Source organism: Lissotriton vulgaris, chromosome 1_1, assembly GCF_964263255.1.
Source record: "Lissotriton vulgaris chromosome 1_1, aLisVul1.2, whole genome shotgun sequence".
Lineage (NCBI taxonomy): Eukaryota > Metazoa > Chordata > Amphibia > Caudata > Salamandridae > Lissotriton > Lissotriton vulgaris.
This window is the reverse complement of record NC_141685.1, coordinates 1,561,962,056-1,561,978,176: the sequence shown is the minus strand read 5'-3', so window position 1 is coordinate 1,561,978,176 and position 16,121 is coordinate 1,561,962,056. Positions and strand designations below refer to the sequence as shown.

General features: G+C 45.8%; 1 protein-coding gene across 4 annotated transcripts in view; it reads left to right on the top strand.

Moving 5' to 3' along the window:
• Positions 1-16,121, top strand: part of CPSF6 (cleavage and polyadenylation specific factor 6) — a 392,748-nt gene that overhangs the window by 37,172 nt on the left and 339,455 nt on the right. For all 4 annotated transcript variants that reach the window (XM_086918040.1, XM_086918046.1, XM_086918044.1 and 1 more), the window contains exon 2: positions 10,966-11,169. In XM_086918040.1, the coding sequence (XP_086774166.1) occupies positions 10,966-11,169 (204 nt within the window). The remainder of the gene's footprint in view (positions 1-10,965; positions 11,170-16,121) is intronic.

The window sequence follows — 16,121 nt, the reverse complement described above, 5'->3', positions numbered from 1 at the left end:
CATTTTACTGTATCTTAGCATTTAATTATTTTGTCATCTGTACATATGTTAACATTGAGAGCATGTTTCACGTTATTAGTACCAATTAACATCCAAATACCGCAATAAGTAATTGAAAGGGGAAACATTCTTTACCACGAAGGCAGAACCAGGGCCTGCCTTTGTAACTTTTGATCTGTTTGAACACGAAACAGTTTTTTTAGTTAATCTGCAGACTATTCAGCAAATGGTGAATTATGTGCCAAATGTAGTAAATACATTATTGTGAGGAAAATGCCATGGCAGCAGAATTGCATAATTCCAGTGCCCGTGGTTATGCTCCAACAAAGCCAGCTAATTTCAAACCTTGGCTTCGGAGCGCTTTTGTTCATGAGGTTTTTTGAGATTAGAAGTTTCCTCAGTTTTCTGATGCTGAAAATATACTTCAAATTAATGCAGCTATGTCTCGAACAGCTATAATGTTTCAAATAGGAGCAGAACAAGTTAGAAATCAATAGGTGTTCTGAAAAGACAAATAAACACTTTGTAATAGCTGTGGGATGAGAATAAGACGGACAAAGCATTTAAACGGGGGGAAAATAAAATTCAACATGAAATTTAGACTACGATTTTTGGGGAAAAATAGAAAGCTATTAAAATGCACAATCACCGTTCTCTATAAATATTTGTTGGCGTTCTCAACGGGTTTACAGGGGTCCAGAGATGGAACACAAGATTGTATGGTGAAAAACACGTGTTCCTTTCCTCATCGTGACAAGCAATCACCCAGGGGCGGCTCCAGCGTCACCGCTGTGCAAACGATCAGCTGACAGAACCATTTTGTGTTGTGGAGAAACCCATCCGGGGAGGAATTCCACGGAGGGCCAGGGGAGGAGGGGGACAAATAGAGCACCCTCCAGTTATCAAAGCCTCTAGGTTCCTTAGTAAATTACTGCCGGGTCACTTTTTCCAAAGTAGACGAGAACGGACACTGGCAGACACATACAACTTGCCCCCCATACACGTAGATGGCAGTGTTTTTCTCTCCCGGTCTTCTGTAATAAGCAGCCATCACCCCAGTGCGTTTGGCAGACATAGCCGCTATAAATATGCAGCCAGACTGGTTCCTACTGGGTTCGAAATTCCTCAGCCAGAGGAGAAACCGCTTGGATACCAGGGCGACGCGGGTCCCGCAGACACCCGCTCATGTCATTCTAAAAATAACACTTGAGGCCCACTACGCGACTCTGGCTGGGGTATTTTTATAACCCTGGCTGCTTTCTACACACATGACAAAAGCAGTCGTGGAAACAACCACATCTGGCGGTAATATGGCGGACAGGCGCTAGATGTACTCGCGACAAAGTGGCAAAAAACAACCCTCGCTGACTTTGCCCCTCTGCTTCCTCACTTTCAAGGTTAATGGTTCATAGCCACGGTGTCCCCAAAGCAAGCTTCTACGCGGTCTCCTTAACTTTTCCAGCCTTCAACCCCACGAGAAAGAGTGCAGCTCTCCTCGCGGTAAACGCTGGCAGGCAGCACACACATTTCATAGGCTGAGCCTTTGCCAATGAATCTTGCAAGTCACGAAGCAACCCCACCCCCACACACAGAAACCTCAGCTGTTCTGTTTACAGAAAACAGTGCCCCGCCACGACCACAAAGTGAACGCAAAGCCTTTGAAAGCCGATAGCGAACAGATGGCACATAGTGCGCGCCCCTGCTCGTAACCGCAAGATTAGGCCGTGGGCGGATACATGCAGGCGCCTTTGACCAATTGCGTGATGTCTTTTTTAGAAAGACACATGTAAAGACCAATAAAAATAATGCAAAAAAATAAACAGGCACACGCGTGTGGAAAGCCCAGAGCAATTCCAAGAAGTAGTTTTTCTAGGGCAGCGCATGCGCGCTGCTCTAGGCTCGACCTATAAATTGCTTTACTGGTTGAGGAGGGTGGAAGCCCCACTCTACAACAACCACCATCCTGGTCATGGTGAACCATAAAAGTCAGTAAATTAACTTATGCTTAACCCTCTGTTAGCTTGGCACAAAAGCAGCTAGGCTTCATTTAGAGGCGATTGGTAAATACATGTTGCAACACTCAAACAGTAATAACATGAAAACACAACACAAGAAAAATCCCAACCCAATTTTGAAAAATCGATCGCATTTTAATGAATAAAATGACACCAGAACGAAAAAATCCCAATCGATACAACCCGGAGATATGTAATTTTGAAGTTGTAGGTTGATCTAACACCTAAAAGCACAACTTCTGGTCATCTGGTTATGCTAGACTGTGGGAAAGTTATTAGTTTATGCCCACCGCGGGCCAAAACCAGGGACCAGGTTACTCCTCATCCAAACTTGGTCATACCTAACATCACTCTGACCATACCCATGCTATTTCCAGTTAGCACACCATACATAATATATCTTCCTTCGAATGCACCTTACAATTGTGGAAGGTTACACACACAGGAGCACAATATATGTGCTATACAATATACATTGACACAGCTTCTTATAGATATAGAGATAAAGAATTAGTTGGAAAACATCATCAATTACTCCAAATATTGTTCTTTATTCAACTAATTCATCTAAGCATAGGGTTCTTGTATCCCTGTTGTAACCATCTCGGCACGTGTTTCGATGACCACCCAACAATGAATAGGTTTAGGGCTAGGGTGACTAGATTCTCAAAACAAACGCATTTACAATGCAATGGCCTCTACATTCTTAAAGTTAGAGCTATTGGCATTGCTCATGACATTATATATATATATATATATATATGCAGGTAACCTCCTCCCAAAGAAAAGAGCAGTGACCCGAAGGAGAGTTCAAGGAAACACTTTAATGTGGGATTTTGTCAGGAGAATGCATTTCGGCGTTTCTTGCCTTCCTCAGCGCCCCTCTCGAAAATGCTTCCTCTGCTGTTGTGGCAAATGCAGTCCCGCCTCATTTTCATATCCATTGTTCCGCCCCCTAATAATAACGAGGCTCACCTGTGCAGTCCTTCTGTAGTGAACTACACAACCCACAATGCCTCTGTATGGTGCATTTGGTTCCGATGATGCCGGGGGAAAGATACACTGAAGGAACTGGATGTAGAGACAGGCACAGCACCAGATGAAATCACGGAGGTAACAGAGCCCCTCAATCAGCGTTGTCCTCGAGTCCCCTTCACAACCGCCGCCACCATTCTGCCAGGAGTCCATCACGGGGGCCGGCAATGGGAACCATGTCGCCCAGGTAGGAGGTATGAATACCTCACAACCGCGTTCTCCTCCCAGCGTCGTGGTGGGTACTGGACACCAATGTTACCACATTGACGAAGTTCAGCGCTCCGTAGAGCAAACCAGGAAGGTCCAGACCTCTTGTGCGGCGGGGGTACACTGGAATGCGCTCTGGCTGGCGCATAAACATGCAGGTAACCTCCTCCCAAAGAAAAGAGCAGTGACCCGAAGGAGAGTTCAAGGAAACACTTTAATGTGGGATTTTGTCAGGCGAATGCATTTCGGCGTTTCTTGCCTTCCTCAGCGCCCCTCTCGAAAATGCTTCCTCTGCTGTTGTGGCAAATGCAGTCCCGCCTCATTTTCATATCCATTGTTCCGCCCCCTAATAATAACGAGGCTCACCTGTGCAGTCCTTCTGTAGTGAACTACACAACCCACAATGCCTCTGTATGGTGCATTTGGTTCCGATGATGCCGGGGGAAAGATACACTGAAGGAACTGGATGTAGAGACAGGCACAGCACCAGATGAAATCACGGAGGTAACAGAGCCCCTCAATCAGCGTTGTCCTCGAGTCCCCTTCACAACCGCCGCCACCATTCTGCCAGGAGTCCATCACGGGGGCCGGCAATGGGAACCATGTCGCCCAGGTAGGAGGTATGAATACCTCACAACCGCGTTCTCCTCCCAGCGTCGTGGTGGGTACTGGACACCAATGTTACCACATTGACGAAGTTCAGCGCTCCGTAGAGCATACCAGGAAGGTCCAGACCTCTTGTGCGGCGGGGGTACACTGGAATGCGCTCTGGCTGGCGCATAAACATGCAGGTAACCTCCTCCCAAAGAAAAGAGCAGTGACCCGAAGGAGAGTTCAAGGAAACACTTTAATGTGGGATTTTGTCAGGCGAATGCATTTCGGCGTTTCTTGCCTTCCTCAGCGCCCCTCTCGAAAATGCTTCCTCTGCTGTTGTGGCAAATGCAGTCCCGCCTCATTTTCATATCCATTGTTCCGCCCCCTAATAATAACGAGGCTCACCTGTGCAGTCCTTCTGTAGTGAACTACACAACCCACAATGCCTCTGTATGGTGCATTTGGTTCCGATGATGCCGGGGGAAAGATACACTGAAGGAACTGGATGTAGAGACAGGCACAGCACCAGATGAAATCACGGAGGTAACAGAGCCCCTCAATCAGCGTTGTCCTCGAGTCCCCTTCACAACCGCCGCCACCATTCTGCCAGGAGTCCATCACGGGGGCCGGCAATGGGAACCATGTCGCCCAGGTAGGAGGTATGAATACCTCACAACCGCGTTCTCCTCCCAGCGTCGTGGTGGGTACTGGACACCAATGTTACCACATTGACGAAGTTCAGCGCTCCGTAGAGCATACCAGGAAGGTCCAGACCTCTTGTGCGGCGGGGGTACACTGGAATGCGCTCTGGCTGGCGCATAAACATATATATATATGCTGGTACTTGCAGTTTGCCGACGCAACTACAGTACTGTTTGTGACTTCACCCCACCCACCTGAGCAACCACCAATGGGAGATCGACTGGGACTACTTTTGCGATGCCTGTCGGGACCTGCTGTGACGGAGGAGGCATCTGATGAAGGCACAGTCCGAAACGCGTCATGCCATTGCTTCCTGTGATTAATATATCTTCCTCCAAGTATTCCCCGCTGTGGCTCTCCGTTTCTTTTTCAACAAGGAAACCTTCCGTGACATTTTGCAGCGCTAGTCCTGGGCGCTTTGGAGAGTCCCGCTCCGTTTTGGGTAAAGAGCCATAAGGACAGCTTCGGCAATTTTCTCAGCATCCAAGGTATTGGAAAGGCTCTTAACCCACTGCATCCGGCCTCAGCAAGGTGCCGCTGCACTACTGGCAGTTCGTGATTTCACGGAGGGATTAGGATCACTGCATCCGTGGTCTCAGGCTGAAACTGAGGTGGGACTCAATGCAGTTGGAGCGTTGGGGACCCGGGAGGACTATTTATCTCACCAGCACCTGCCTGCCAAGCACCGCAACCCACGCTCATACTCTGCTCAGGGCCCTCAGGAGGACACAGGGTTGGAAAGAAGGAACTTACCCGCAAGCCGAGAGAGCTGCATGCTGGTACTTGCAGTTTGCCGACGCAACTACAGTACTGTTTGTGACTTCACCCCACCCACCTGAGCAACCACCAATGGGAGATCGACTGGGACTACTTTTGCGATGCCTGTCGGGACCTGCTGTGACGGAGCAGGCATCTGATGAAGGCACAGTCCGAAACGCGTCATGCCATTGCTTCCTGTGATTAATAAATCTTCCTCCAAGTATTCCCCGCTGTGGCTCTCCGTTTCTTTTTCAACAAGGAAACCTTCCGTGAGATAGATATATATATATATATATATATATATATATATATATATATATATATATATATATATATATATATATATATATATATATATATATATATATATATATATATATATATATATATATATATATAAAATTTTAAACATAAATAAATGGCATTGCCATTTACAATAGCGGTACAAAAGGGGGTGGTGATGGACGGAGCATCTGAATCAAACACTCACACCCAGTCAAAAGATCTGGGTTTAATCCATCGCCGTTCTTTAGCCCACTCTGCCACCCCAGTTCAGACATGGCTATATGCTATTGCCATTTACAATGCCATTGCCATTTACAATGCCAATAGCAGGGCAGGACATCAAGCACAAGGAACGAGGGGGCAGGACAGCAAGCACAAGGAACGAGGGGGCAGGACAGCAAGCACAAGGAACGAGGGGGCAGGACAGCAAGCACAAGCACCGTGGGGGCAGGACAGCAAGCACAAGCACCGAGGGGGGACAGGAGAGCAAGCACAAGCAACGAGGGGGGCAGGAGAGCAAACACAAGCAACGAGGGGGCAGGACAGCAAGCACAAGCAACGAGGAGGGGCAGGACAGCAAGCACGAGCAACGAGGGGGGGGGGTAGAAGAGCAAGCACAACCAGCGAGGGGGTGGGGCAGGAGAGCAAGCACAAGCAACCAGGGGGCAGGGGAGCAAGCACAAGCAACAAGGGGGCAGGACAGCAAGCACAAGCAACGAGGGGGCAGGAGAGCAAGCGCGAGCAACGAGGGGGGGCAGGACTGCAAGCACGAGCAACGAGGGGGTGCAGGACTGCAAGCACGAGCAACGAGGGGGCAGGACTGCAAGCACGAGCAACGAGGGGGCAGGAAACAAGCACTCACGGAGGACTCAGCAGCTTCTCGACTTCTTGCGGCGGTCGGGCAGAAATGGTGTCAGAAAAACGTCGACATTTTCGCATTCGAGGGCGTGGTTTTTGCTGTTGAGTGACGGATGACGTCGCGGAGTTAAAAACTGCAAAAAACACGCCCCCGAAACCGTAAAAGACTGGGCTTGAACGGAGTGATGCCCCTCTCCTCCAATGGCTGGCCTCCGTTTAGGAAGCCAGCCAATGGAGAAGAGGGGCGGGTTCAAGCCCCCATACTGGTAAACATTAAATCTCAGTTGCGCGATACTGCCGCGCAGTGTACGCTAGGCCGAGACCTAAAAACCGGGACATGCCAGACAAAGATGTAGGACTACAGTTTGCAACCACCCTCAACATAAAAGTAGGACTATGTGACAGCTGTCATGGACATAGAAAAAAGCCTAGGACAGCCTCCTACACAGACAAAGATGAAGAAATACAAATGAGAGGTATTTTATTGGCTGAAAACTTAGTCACAAAAGTGACGCAAAAACTGCGCAAAGAGTTGTTTTGGGTTTTACTTTCCAACGCAAATTCTGATTTGCATTGAAAAGTAGCCATAAAGTAAAATAATGGTAAATACTACTTTGCATCAAGGGGGTGTACATGGGGTCCATGCAATCGCCCATTGATTTTGATGGTGATCTCTAGAGGGAAAAGTATTTTACTTTGTTAAAGCATAGTATTTTGTACATGAAGGGAGACCTTTCCTATACAAAACATATGCTTCACAAGCATATACTTGCACTGTAGGTGTGGCGCTATTGCACTGTCTCCATTTCATGCAACGCAGCAACTTTAGTTACTGCTCTGTGTGACAGTCAGCAAGTCTTCCCCTTTGTTTCTCCAGGCGAGACGCTCTTACACACAATGGCCAGCAGCATGGATATGTGACTCCTATACTATGTAGTCTACATCTTTTGTAATATTTCCTACACACCAATTTACATGCTTGTTTAATTAATGCTCTCTATATAACATAAAGGGCCACTAGGATTATGTGGCACTGAATCACTAAATTATGTGACAGGTGGAAAGCCACATCACCTGGTGATGGCTGATGCCAGCTTCATGTGTGGTTTTCTGTGTACTGCTGAGTGCAGAACCGCCACTGGCAGCTGAAAAGACCTCTGTAACTCATCCAACCTTCATGTAAGCCCCCTGCAATATCTTTGTTAAAAAATAAATTAAAAAAATACTCTGCAAAAAGCCGAGTTGCTTTGACTTATCCATGTAGGCCAGAGGGATCCACTCTTCCTGGTGTGTGCAAGTTCTTAATAATGGTTGCATTTAATTTCTTAGTATCACCATCTTTTTTTGACCGCTGACAGCCAAGTAAAGTAAATAAAGATAGCAAGCCGATGTTAAAAATTATAGCAGATACATTTGTTTAAAGTAAATGAAAAATGGGATGAAATTGCCTATAATTGTCTGTGGGAAATATGGCAGCCCTAAGTCCTCCTTCCAAATCTGACTTGTGCCCAAGAAAGTTTAAACAAATGGGCGGTGTTTTTTTAGGGGCTCCATCATGCTCCCCCATGTCTGCCTCAGTGGCTCTGGCGGCTTCGCGGTACTGCGTTTTTCCTCCGTGTCAGATGAAATCCCAGATCTGTCAGCGGTCTTGGAGGGCTCGAAGGTGAGTCTCCGCTGTTTAGGGTCCCCCTGGCCCATGGTGGGTGCGCAGCCGGATATTCAACTGATCACAAAAGGCAGGGAAAACTGTGATAGAGATGACCATTATACCTTATTGGAAAGCTCAAAGAAATGTACTATCTCCTGTAGCAGAGTGGGGCTCAACACCTGGTGAGTCAGTGAGGAATGATGAGGGGGCCCAATAAGTCTGGAGTCTCTAGGCGCCTCCAGTATGTAAATTGGAAATGGAGAAAAAAATCAAGTCTCACCTGGGAGAGAATCCGACTAGTAGGGAGTGTTGGATAAGCGGTGGCCAAATGGGGAGTCCTCAGCAGGCGATCTGGAATGGCAAAGCGGGCCCCGGGCTCGGTATTCCACCGATGTGGTCCGGACACCAGGAAACTGGTAGGTGCAGCCACAGCCAAAGTGGTGTCCCATATGTTCTTGAGACCTGAGGGGAGTGCGCCCGTCCACTGGATCAATAACTGCCAGTGGGCCAGCTTATGATGAAAAGTGTGGCCACTCGCGCCAGAGAGAAAACAGAATGGCGGCCTTGATTGCTTGTGGTGAGGCTGTTCTCCCCTATTCAGAGGTCGCAGGCCATGGGAAGAACTGCAAAGAATTGGAGGCTGCCAGCGAATAGGAGTTAGCAGGTTTTCAGCGACAGTCGGCAGGGCAGGCAGAGTGCAAACCCAGCGGGCGCCACCAATCCAATCTCCAGCTCCCCTACAGTTCCTGATATTGCGGGACCCCCGAATGGCTCTAGGTGGTAGAAGTCTAGCGGTCTCAAATGTGTCCGAACAATACCCTGGAGTCCTGGAAAAGTGGCCCCATCAGCTGAAGTCCCCGGCGAGTAGCGTGGAGTGTGGTAGCCGGTCTGGAATTACACAAGATGGCATCCCAGGTCTTGGCCTGGCCGCCCTGTGTTGCCTAGGTGCGTCACCAACTTTGAGGGGGGCAAGCCAGGCTCGTCTGAGCTGCCGCAGTAAGGTAAAGGTAAGCTGTTGGGGGGCCAGGGGTGTTCTGCAACCCTGGCGACATGCTCACCTGCTGCCCCTGTCGCCGTGGGCCTCTGTGGCGAGCTGGCCGCACCCACATCATCCGTCAGCAGCAGTGTGCGGTGGCTTCAGTAGGTCCTGACAGGCGGCTTCGGGCAGACGTTTCAGCTGCTGAGGGTTAGGGAGGGTGGTTCTGTCGTCGCTTCCCCCACCCCCCCCCCCTCCCCCCCACCCCCCCGTCCTCCTCCCCATCCGAATGGGAAAATGTTTTGTTTCTTGTAGCCTTCAGGATTGAGACAAGAGCTGAGTAGGCTGACTGGTCGACGACTTAGCCGCCACCCCCCTTCCCCCCCATTTGACACTTTATTAATAAATGTGTGAAAATGACAGTTCTCATGGTGACGACATTGGCCCTCAACCCTCTTCGACAAGCCAGAAGAGGAGCACATAGTTAATTGAAAAGCCCTCAGTGTAGTGCAGCAGGTACTTTTGGGAGTGTAGATTTTCCAGATTGATACAATACAAATATAGAACGGATCATCTATTACTGTTACGGTTGCTCCTGTCTTTTTCCTTTTGTCCCTTTTAGATGTTCATTATAGGGACATAGCCACCTGCAGGTGTTTTAAAAGAGCCCTCCCTCACCCACCTAGTAGGTGACATGCTTCATCAAAGTGTTTTCTCGGTGGCCATAAAATTGATGGGCTAAGTACCAGACTAGCTCACAGCCCTGATTTTTAATCGTATCATGCCCACTAACTTCAGATGCCTTTTATGCAGCTTCGTAGTAGTGAAGCGTCTTTTATTTACTTCCATCATATAGATTAGTACTAGGATTTCAGGAAAACATCCATACACAGACAAACCTAGAGAAAAACGAAGTTCGTACAGTGCTTACATACGAGCACGAGGGCTGCGCCCCATCATGTGCGTCGGTGCACTCTAGATCCCTATTGGTGCACCGTGTTCTCAGTCAAACCCTTATGTTTCTCACATGCTGAAGTGGAGGGTGACAAATTATGGTTTTGTAGTGCGTGTCAGACTATATCTTGAGATCTCTTATTCAATAACGCATGCAGGATTATTCTAACTGCTCACACACATGCTCTTAAAGTGTGACATGCATTCAGGCGTGTTTACTTCTTTTTGTGTGATTCCGGCGTCTTTACTTCTTTTTGTGTGATTCAGGCGTGTTTACTCCTTTTTCTCCAGATTGGTCTAGTTAAACATAGTCACTCTCTGAGACAAGTCAATGACCCCACACTTCCACTTCTTTCTTCTTCCATTCTATTGCCTCTCTTCAATATATTCCCCATTTAGCTATGACGTTTGTACCCTAGAAACACACAGTTCTGTACTATGCACAAGTCAAAATAAGAAGTATCATACCTGTTTGCAAATATAATTGGATTGTATAAAAATGTACTAAAAACAGTGTTTATTTTATATGCATGAATAGATGTTGCTATCTTTGCAAGATCCATGTTTTTACGTTCAATTTTTCCCGCATCTGCTTTTTTCCTATAGTGTCATTGCTTTTATAGATTAGCTAAAAGTATAAAAGTGATAATTTACCAAGCACATGCGATTAAGTGGTGTTCTTGATTAAAAATGGATCCTCTCTGGCAGCCGTTTGTCCTGTTTAAATCATTGTAATGCCTGAATTCTTGTGGGTTAACCCTTTTTCCTTTAAGTGGCCGTAGGTTGATGGGACATATTAGTTAATGTAATTCTGCAAGGTGGCTAATGGGAGATGGTCCCAATTAATGTGACTTGGAAATTCGAAACCAGTGATGTGAATGTCCAATTGCAATTACTAATTGCATTAGTAATTTAAGATACCTTTTTTGTAGGAAGCAGAGTATGCTGGACACGATCAACTAGATTTGTATGAAGATGTTATCTCCCCTGCTAACAATGGCGATGCTCCAGAGGATCGGGAATACATGGATTCCCTGCCACAGTCTGGGGATGATGTAGGTAAAGGGTCTTCGCCAAACGTTGTGTACACCTATACAGGAAAGCGAATTGCACTGTACATTGGGAACCTTACTTGGGTAAGTCTTATTTCTGAAAGGATTTAAAAAATTTGTATTTTTATAGATCAGCATACAATGCCTTTGTCGTTCAGATTAAGCCCTTTTGTAACGCGGTTTCCTTAATAGTAAGGTCTAAAGAATAGTGTTTGTATTGAGTATGTAGTCCTTCTGTAGGCTAATGTTCTTTACCTTACTAAAGTTTGACAAGATCTGGAGATAGTTTAAATAAATCATCAGGTTTTACTTTTTATCACTGCATTACGAAGTGATGGATACTTCTACTTTCAGATTCCTCACTTGTAGAATAATCCCAGATTAGACCCTGAAATCTTAAAGATCCCGCGTAAAGAGCACTAGCTTTGTCGACCATGACCCCCAGATGTGATATATGACAGCATCTCTGAAGTCGCACAGTGTCCACCCCAGCTGGCTTTTTTCTATGCCTTTGACGCAGGTCTGGAGATTTCAGAAGGTTTTGAGTTTCCCTCACCGAAAAACATTTTTGTGCAGTACTTGTCTCCTCCTACGCATTTGGGCTTTAAGCGCTGTAAGGATTGTGCGGGACAGATGTCGGTCACTAACCCACTCTCAATGTGCCTTTGGTGTCTTAGTCCAGACTAATAGCTCCTGGTCATGTGCATATTGTCGGAGCATGCAGCCGAAGGCCATCGAAGAGGCAGAGGTATAACTTTTCGTGGCCTATGCCATGGACCAGAAACCAAGTAGTAATTCCAGGACATTTTCTAAATCGTCCTCAACACATTAGTCCGGTGGTAAGAGAAGAAAACACAAGAAAAACTCCAATGGTAAATCACTCTTTCGACTCCAACAGGATCTTTGTGCTTTGAGCCGGAGCGGGTTCCACTGGAGTTGCTAGACCTTTGAGTTAATGTTGGGAACTGAAGCCAGGGGCTGTTTCCTAAAAAGTGTGGAACGCAGTTATTGTAAGGGAACCAAATTCAAGATTTTATGCACAGCATAAAAGGTTTGACAGATGAAGCAGAGAACAGGCATTATCAGGATTAACTTTTACACACCTGTGACTGCTTCATCAATTCTCCCATCAGTATTTCAAGATCCCACTATAGACCGATGGGTACAAAAGGAGTCAAGGTGGTGGGTGATCTGTTCTGTAATGGCCAACACCTTTGGATTGATGAAGGGTGTGTGTTTATTTTTTTTTTTATTTCTCCAACTTTGAGATTTTTTCTTTAAGCTATTACAGGAATCCATCTCATTGGTAAAGAACCCATTAGTCGAGGCAGTAAGACGGAGCCATAGAGTTGGCTCAGTTTATAACTTGCTGATACAATGCCAACCTGATGACTTGGACGCACAAAATTCTAAATGGGAAGCTAGATTTGGTATAAAGGGGCCTTATCTTCAAGAGTTCCTGAATTTAGGTAGCAAAGTGCTATTAACGGCTCGTCTGAGAAGCCAACACTTTCAGACAATATTTAATCTATATCATATCCCGGCTAAGGTGGCTAGATGAGGTGGTAGGTTTGGTGACAAGTTTAACAGATGTGGATCAGAGCAGGCTGAAATTGTTCCTATGTTTTTTTCATGCCCCAAATTAGTTTAATTGATGCATGATATTGGGAACTTCATGGGATCAAACCTTGGTGGGCTGGTCCAGATTTTCCCTGTGTTTGATTCTGGGTGTGATTGATGGGTCTGGGAACAATGATGTAATAAAGAAAGTGACATATTTGTTATTTATTGCTATGGCGGTGGTCCGCCTATGCATTGCATCAGATTGGCTAAGTCCAGAGTGGCCAACATTTTTTATGGGGATGTCTAGATTGTTAGCAGTTTACAGTATGTAAACAAATCTGTATGAATGAAAGGGGCGCATCTGTTGGGGTGCCAGGATCTGGTTGTTTGTTACTAACTGGATGCCTGTGATCTTGATGATTGTTTTGGTGGTGAGGACGTTGAAGATGACTTAAAAGTGTGTGTAGTGACTGAAGGTGTTGTAACTGAAGAAGAATGGAACACTAATCTAGAAAATGACCCCACCTTACAAGAAGTCATCTCCTTTGTATGTGATGGATGGTGTGAGAAACACGATTGTGGTGACCAAATAAAAGGGCTTTGGTGTGTGAAAGAGGAGTTTTCTGTTTGGAATGGGTTGCTTTTCAGAAGTAGCAGGCTGGTGGTCCCAGTGAGTCTACGTGACAAATTAGTAGGGAATGCCCATTCCAGTCATATGGGCATAGCTAAAACGAAAGAAAGGTTAAGAGAAGCCTATTGGTGGCCTGCGATGGATGTCCAGGTAGAAAGATTGGTGCGCAGTTGTTCTCAATGCGCAAGTAGTGATAAGATCCTTAAATGCAAGACTCAACCTATGATTATCAGGCAGCAAGCCACTGGTTCCTGGGTTGATGTCGCTGTTGATATTTCGTGTCCGGTGAAGGTCAGGACACAAGATCGCTACGTTTTAGTCTGTGTGGATATATTCTCAAGGTGGCCTGAAATTAAAATTGTCAATTCGGTGGATTCTTTTGCTGTTATTTGTTTCTTGAAGGATATTTTTGCAAGTGAGGGGTTGCCAGCATCAGTTCTAATGGACAATGGAGTGCCATTTACCTCCGGTGCTGTGGAAGGATTTTTGAGTGAGAGGGGAATTGTCCATGAGCGCTGCGCTATATCATCCCGAATGCTACGGTGTGGTTGAGAGATTTGTGAGGGAACTCAAAGAAGCCATACAGTTGGCTGTTGTCTCTAGCTATGGCTGGGAGGAACCAGTCAAGAAAAATGTATGTGCGTACAGGTTCACTCCACATTCTTCCACCGGGGTTTCTCCCTTCACCTTGTTTAAAGGGAGGGCTGCTAATACTCAAGTCACACCCCCGTGGTTCATGTCTAGAAGAATGGAGGTTGGTGGGGGTGTTGACCGCACTGGGATGGAAGGACAGAGAATTGGAGAAAATGGTGAGAAGGAAAGTTGAGTTTGATGCGAGAAAAGCTGTGAAAAAGATTACTGTTCAAGTTGGTGATTGGGTAGAGTGAAACTCCCAGAAAGGAGGTTTGGGAAATCCAAGTTTGGTTTGCCGATAAAAGTTGAAAAAACTCCTTGGTAACGCCGTTAAAACCCAAGATCGTAGGGTATGGAATCTTAGTTGAATTGTCAAGTGTCCTCCCAAATGTGTTGAGGTGAGTTCTTCTGTTGAACCTGCTCCTCTTTCGCAAAGCATCGAAAGGAGGTCAAGTAGACTGAGGAGAATTCCTCTTTGGTTGCAAGATTGTATTTCTTAAACTCTGTTGTAATAATGTATTTATTAATCCTATTCTTTCTGTTCCTCGCTTGCTTTGGTTCCAGTTTTTGGTTTAATTTCGGTTGGTAAAGGGGGAGGTGATGTGGTGTTCCTGTTTTCAGCCTGCTCCTCTTTGTTACCTAGGTGCCCCATTATATGTCAGAATCCTCCCTTTGTAGAATGTTAGTTCTTCAATGTAATGTCAGTTACTGCCGGTTAGTTGTAGGATGAGGGCTCATTTTATGGAGCTACATTAAAGACCTACTTCCTTCAAGTCTATGCCTGCTGTGTCTTCTTTGTGTGTGCACCTACCCCCTCAAGGTGTGACTGGGCAAGGAGGAAACTGAGGGGGAAGTCAATAAAGGTAGCTAACAATGCACCCGACCGGGCTTTTCTGGCGGCACGGTTATGACTGCTCCGGCCCCAGGGCATTTTTATTTGGCACCTGCACTTTATGACTGCTTGTGACACTTAAACCTGCCACTGCTCATGTTACAGGTTTGGTGCTTGCTGCTATTTTATGAATTCCATACTGTAATTATCCACCTACACTTGATGGCAAGGTTTACAGATATGCTGCTATTATATATGTACACCAATGGTATCATGCGTTTGAACTTTATCGTTCATTGGGTACTGAGAGCTTTAGATACACTTATGTCTTATAACCTCAACAATGTTATCATGTACATGCATTTTGACTCAGTGGGTATGGCAGGGGATGGGCAGACTTGTTTTAAGCTTTGACTGGCAGGATAAAGTTTTCTTTGTGCTGTAGTATGGCTCTTTGTTGTAGATTAACCATCTGCACTTTAAGACCTAGAACGAGAACCCGTATTCTAATGTAGGTGGTATGGCAATTGATAAATGTTAACCACTTATTTGTGTTTTCTAAGCTCACGCTCTGGGGAATTGGTACTTAAAGCAGATCAGGGTCCTCTTTTTAGCTGTCTGTATGGACTGTGTAATTTGATTATATATTCTGCTGTGCTAGGTCTCCTGTGTATAATGATGAAATACTTGGGGGGAAAATCAAAAAATAAAAAAAACTTCCATCATGTGTAAATGTAAGCATCTGTACATTGCACACAATCACTGTGGGGACTTCAACATTGCTGTGATTACACACTATTACTATTGGGAGATATATATTACTGTCACTCTGTATCATATCTGTGGGAACTTGAACTTTGCTATAATGTCACTGTAGGAAGCTGGCTCTCTATATAGTGCACCAAAACGAGGTACACTGCGCATTGTGTCCAGGCGACCCTGATTGGTTTACAGAGGCACAAGTAACAAACCCATAAGCTCTTTTGTTGCAGTGTGGACGACCAGTTTAAGCTTATCAGAGGGTAGTGCTAAGCATGTATTGTACTCGCAGAGGCAATAAATCACACACACAAACACACACTAGACAAATAAAAAAAAACTGGTATTTTATACAAATTTCAACACCAAGAACTTTAGGATAAAGTAAGTGCTTTTTGAGATATTGATTTTTACAGGTAAGTAAAATGTTCACTTAAGGGGCATGTCTAACCACCCAACATAGTGGACGCATAACTCTGCAGCTCCCGGACCCGGGCCCGTGAAACCTTCAAACGACATAATATAGGTATGAGAGAATAATAATTCTACTCCCACCACATACACTAAACTCCTGCCTTGACCGGTTCCTCTGCGCTTCCTCTTTGCAGCCTCAGATCA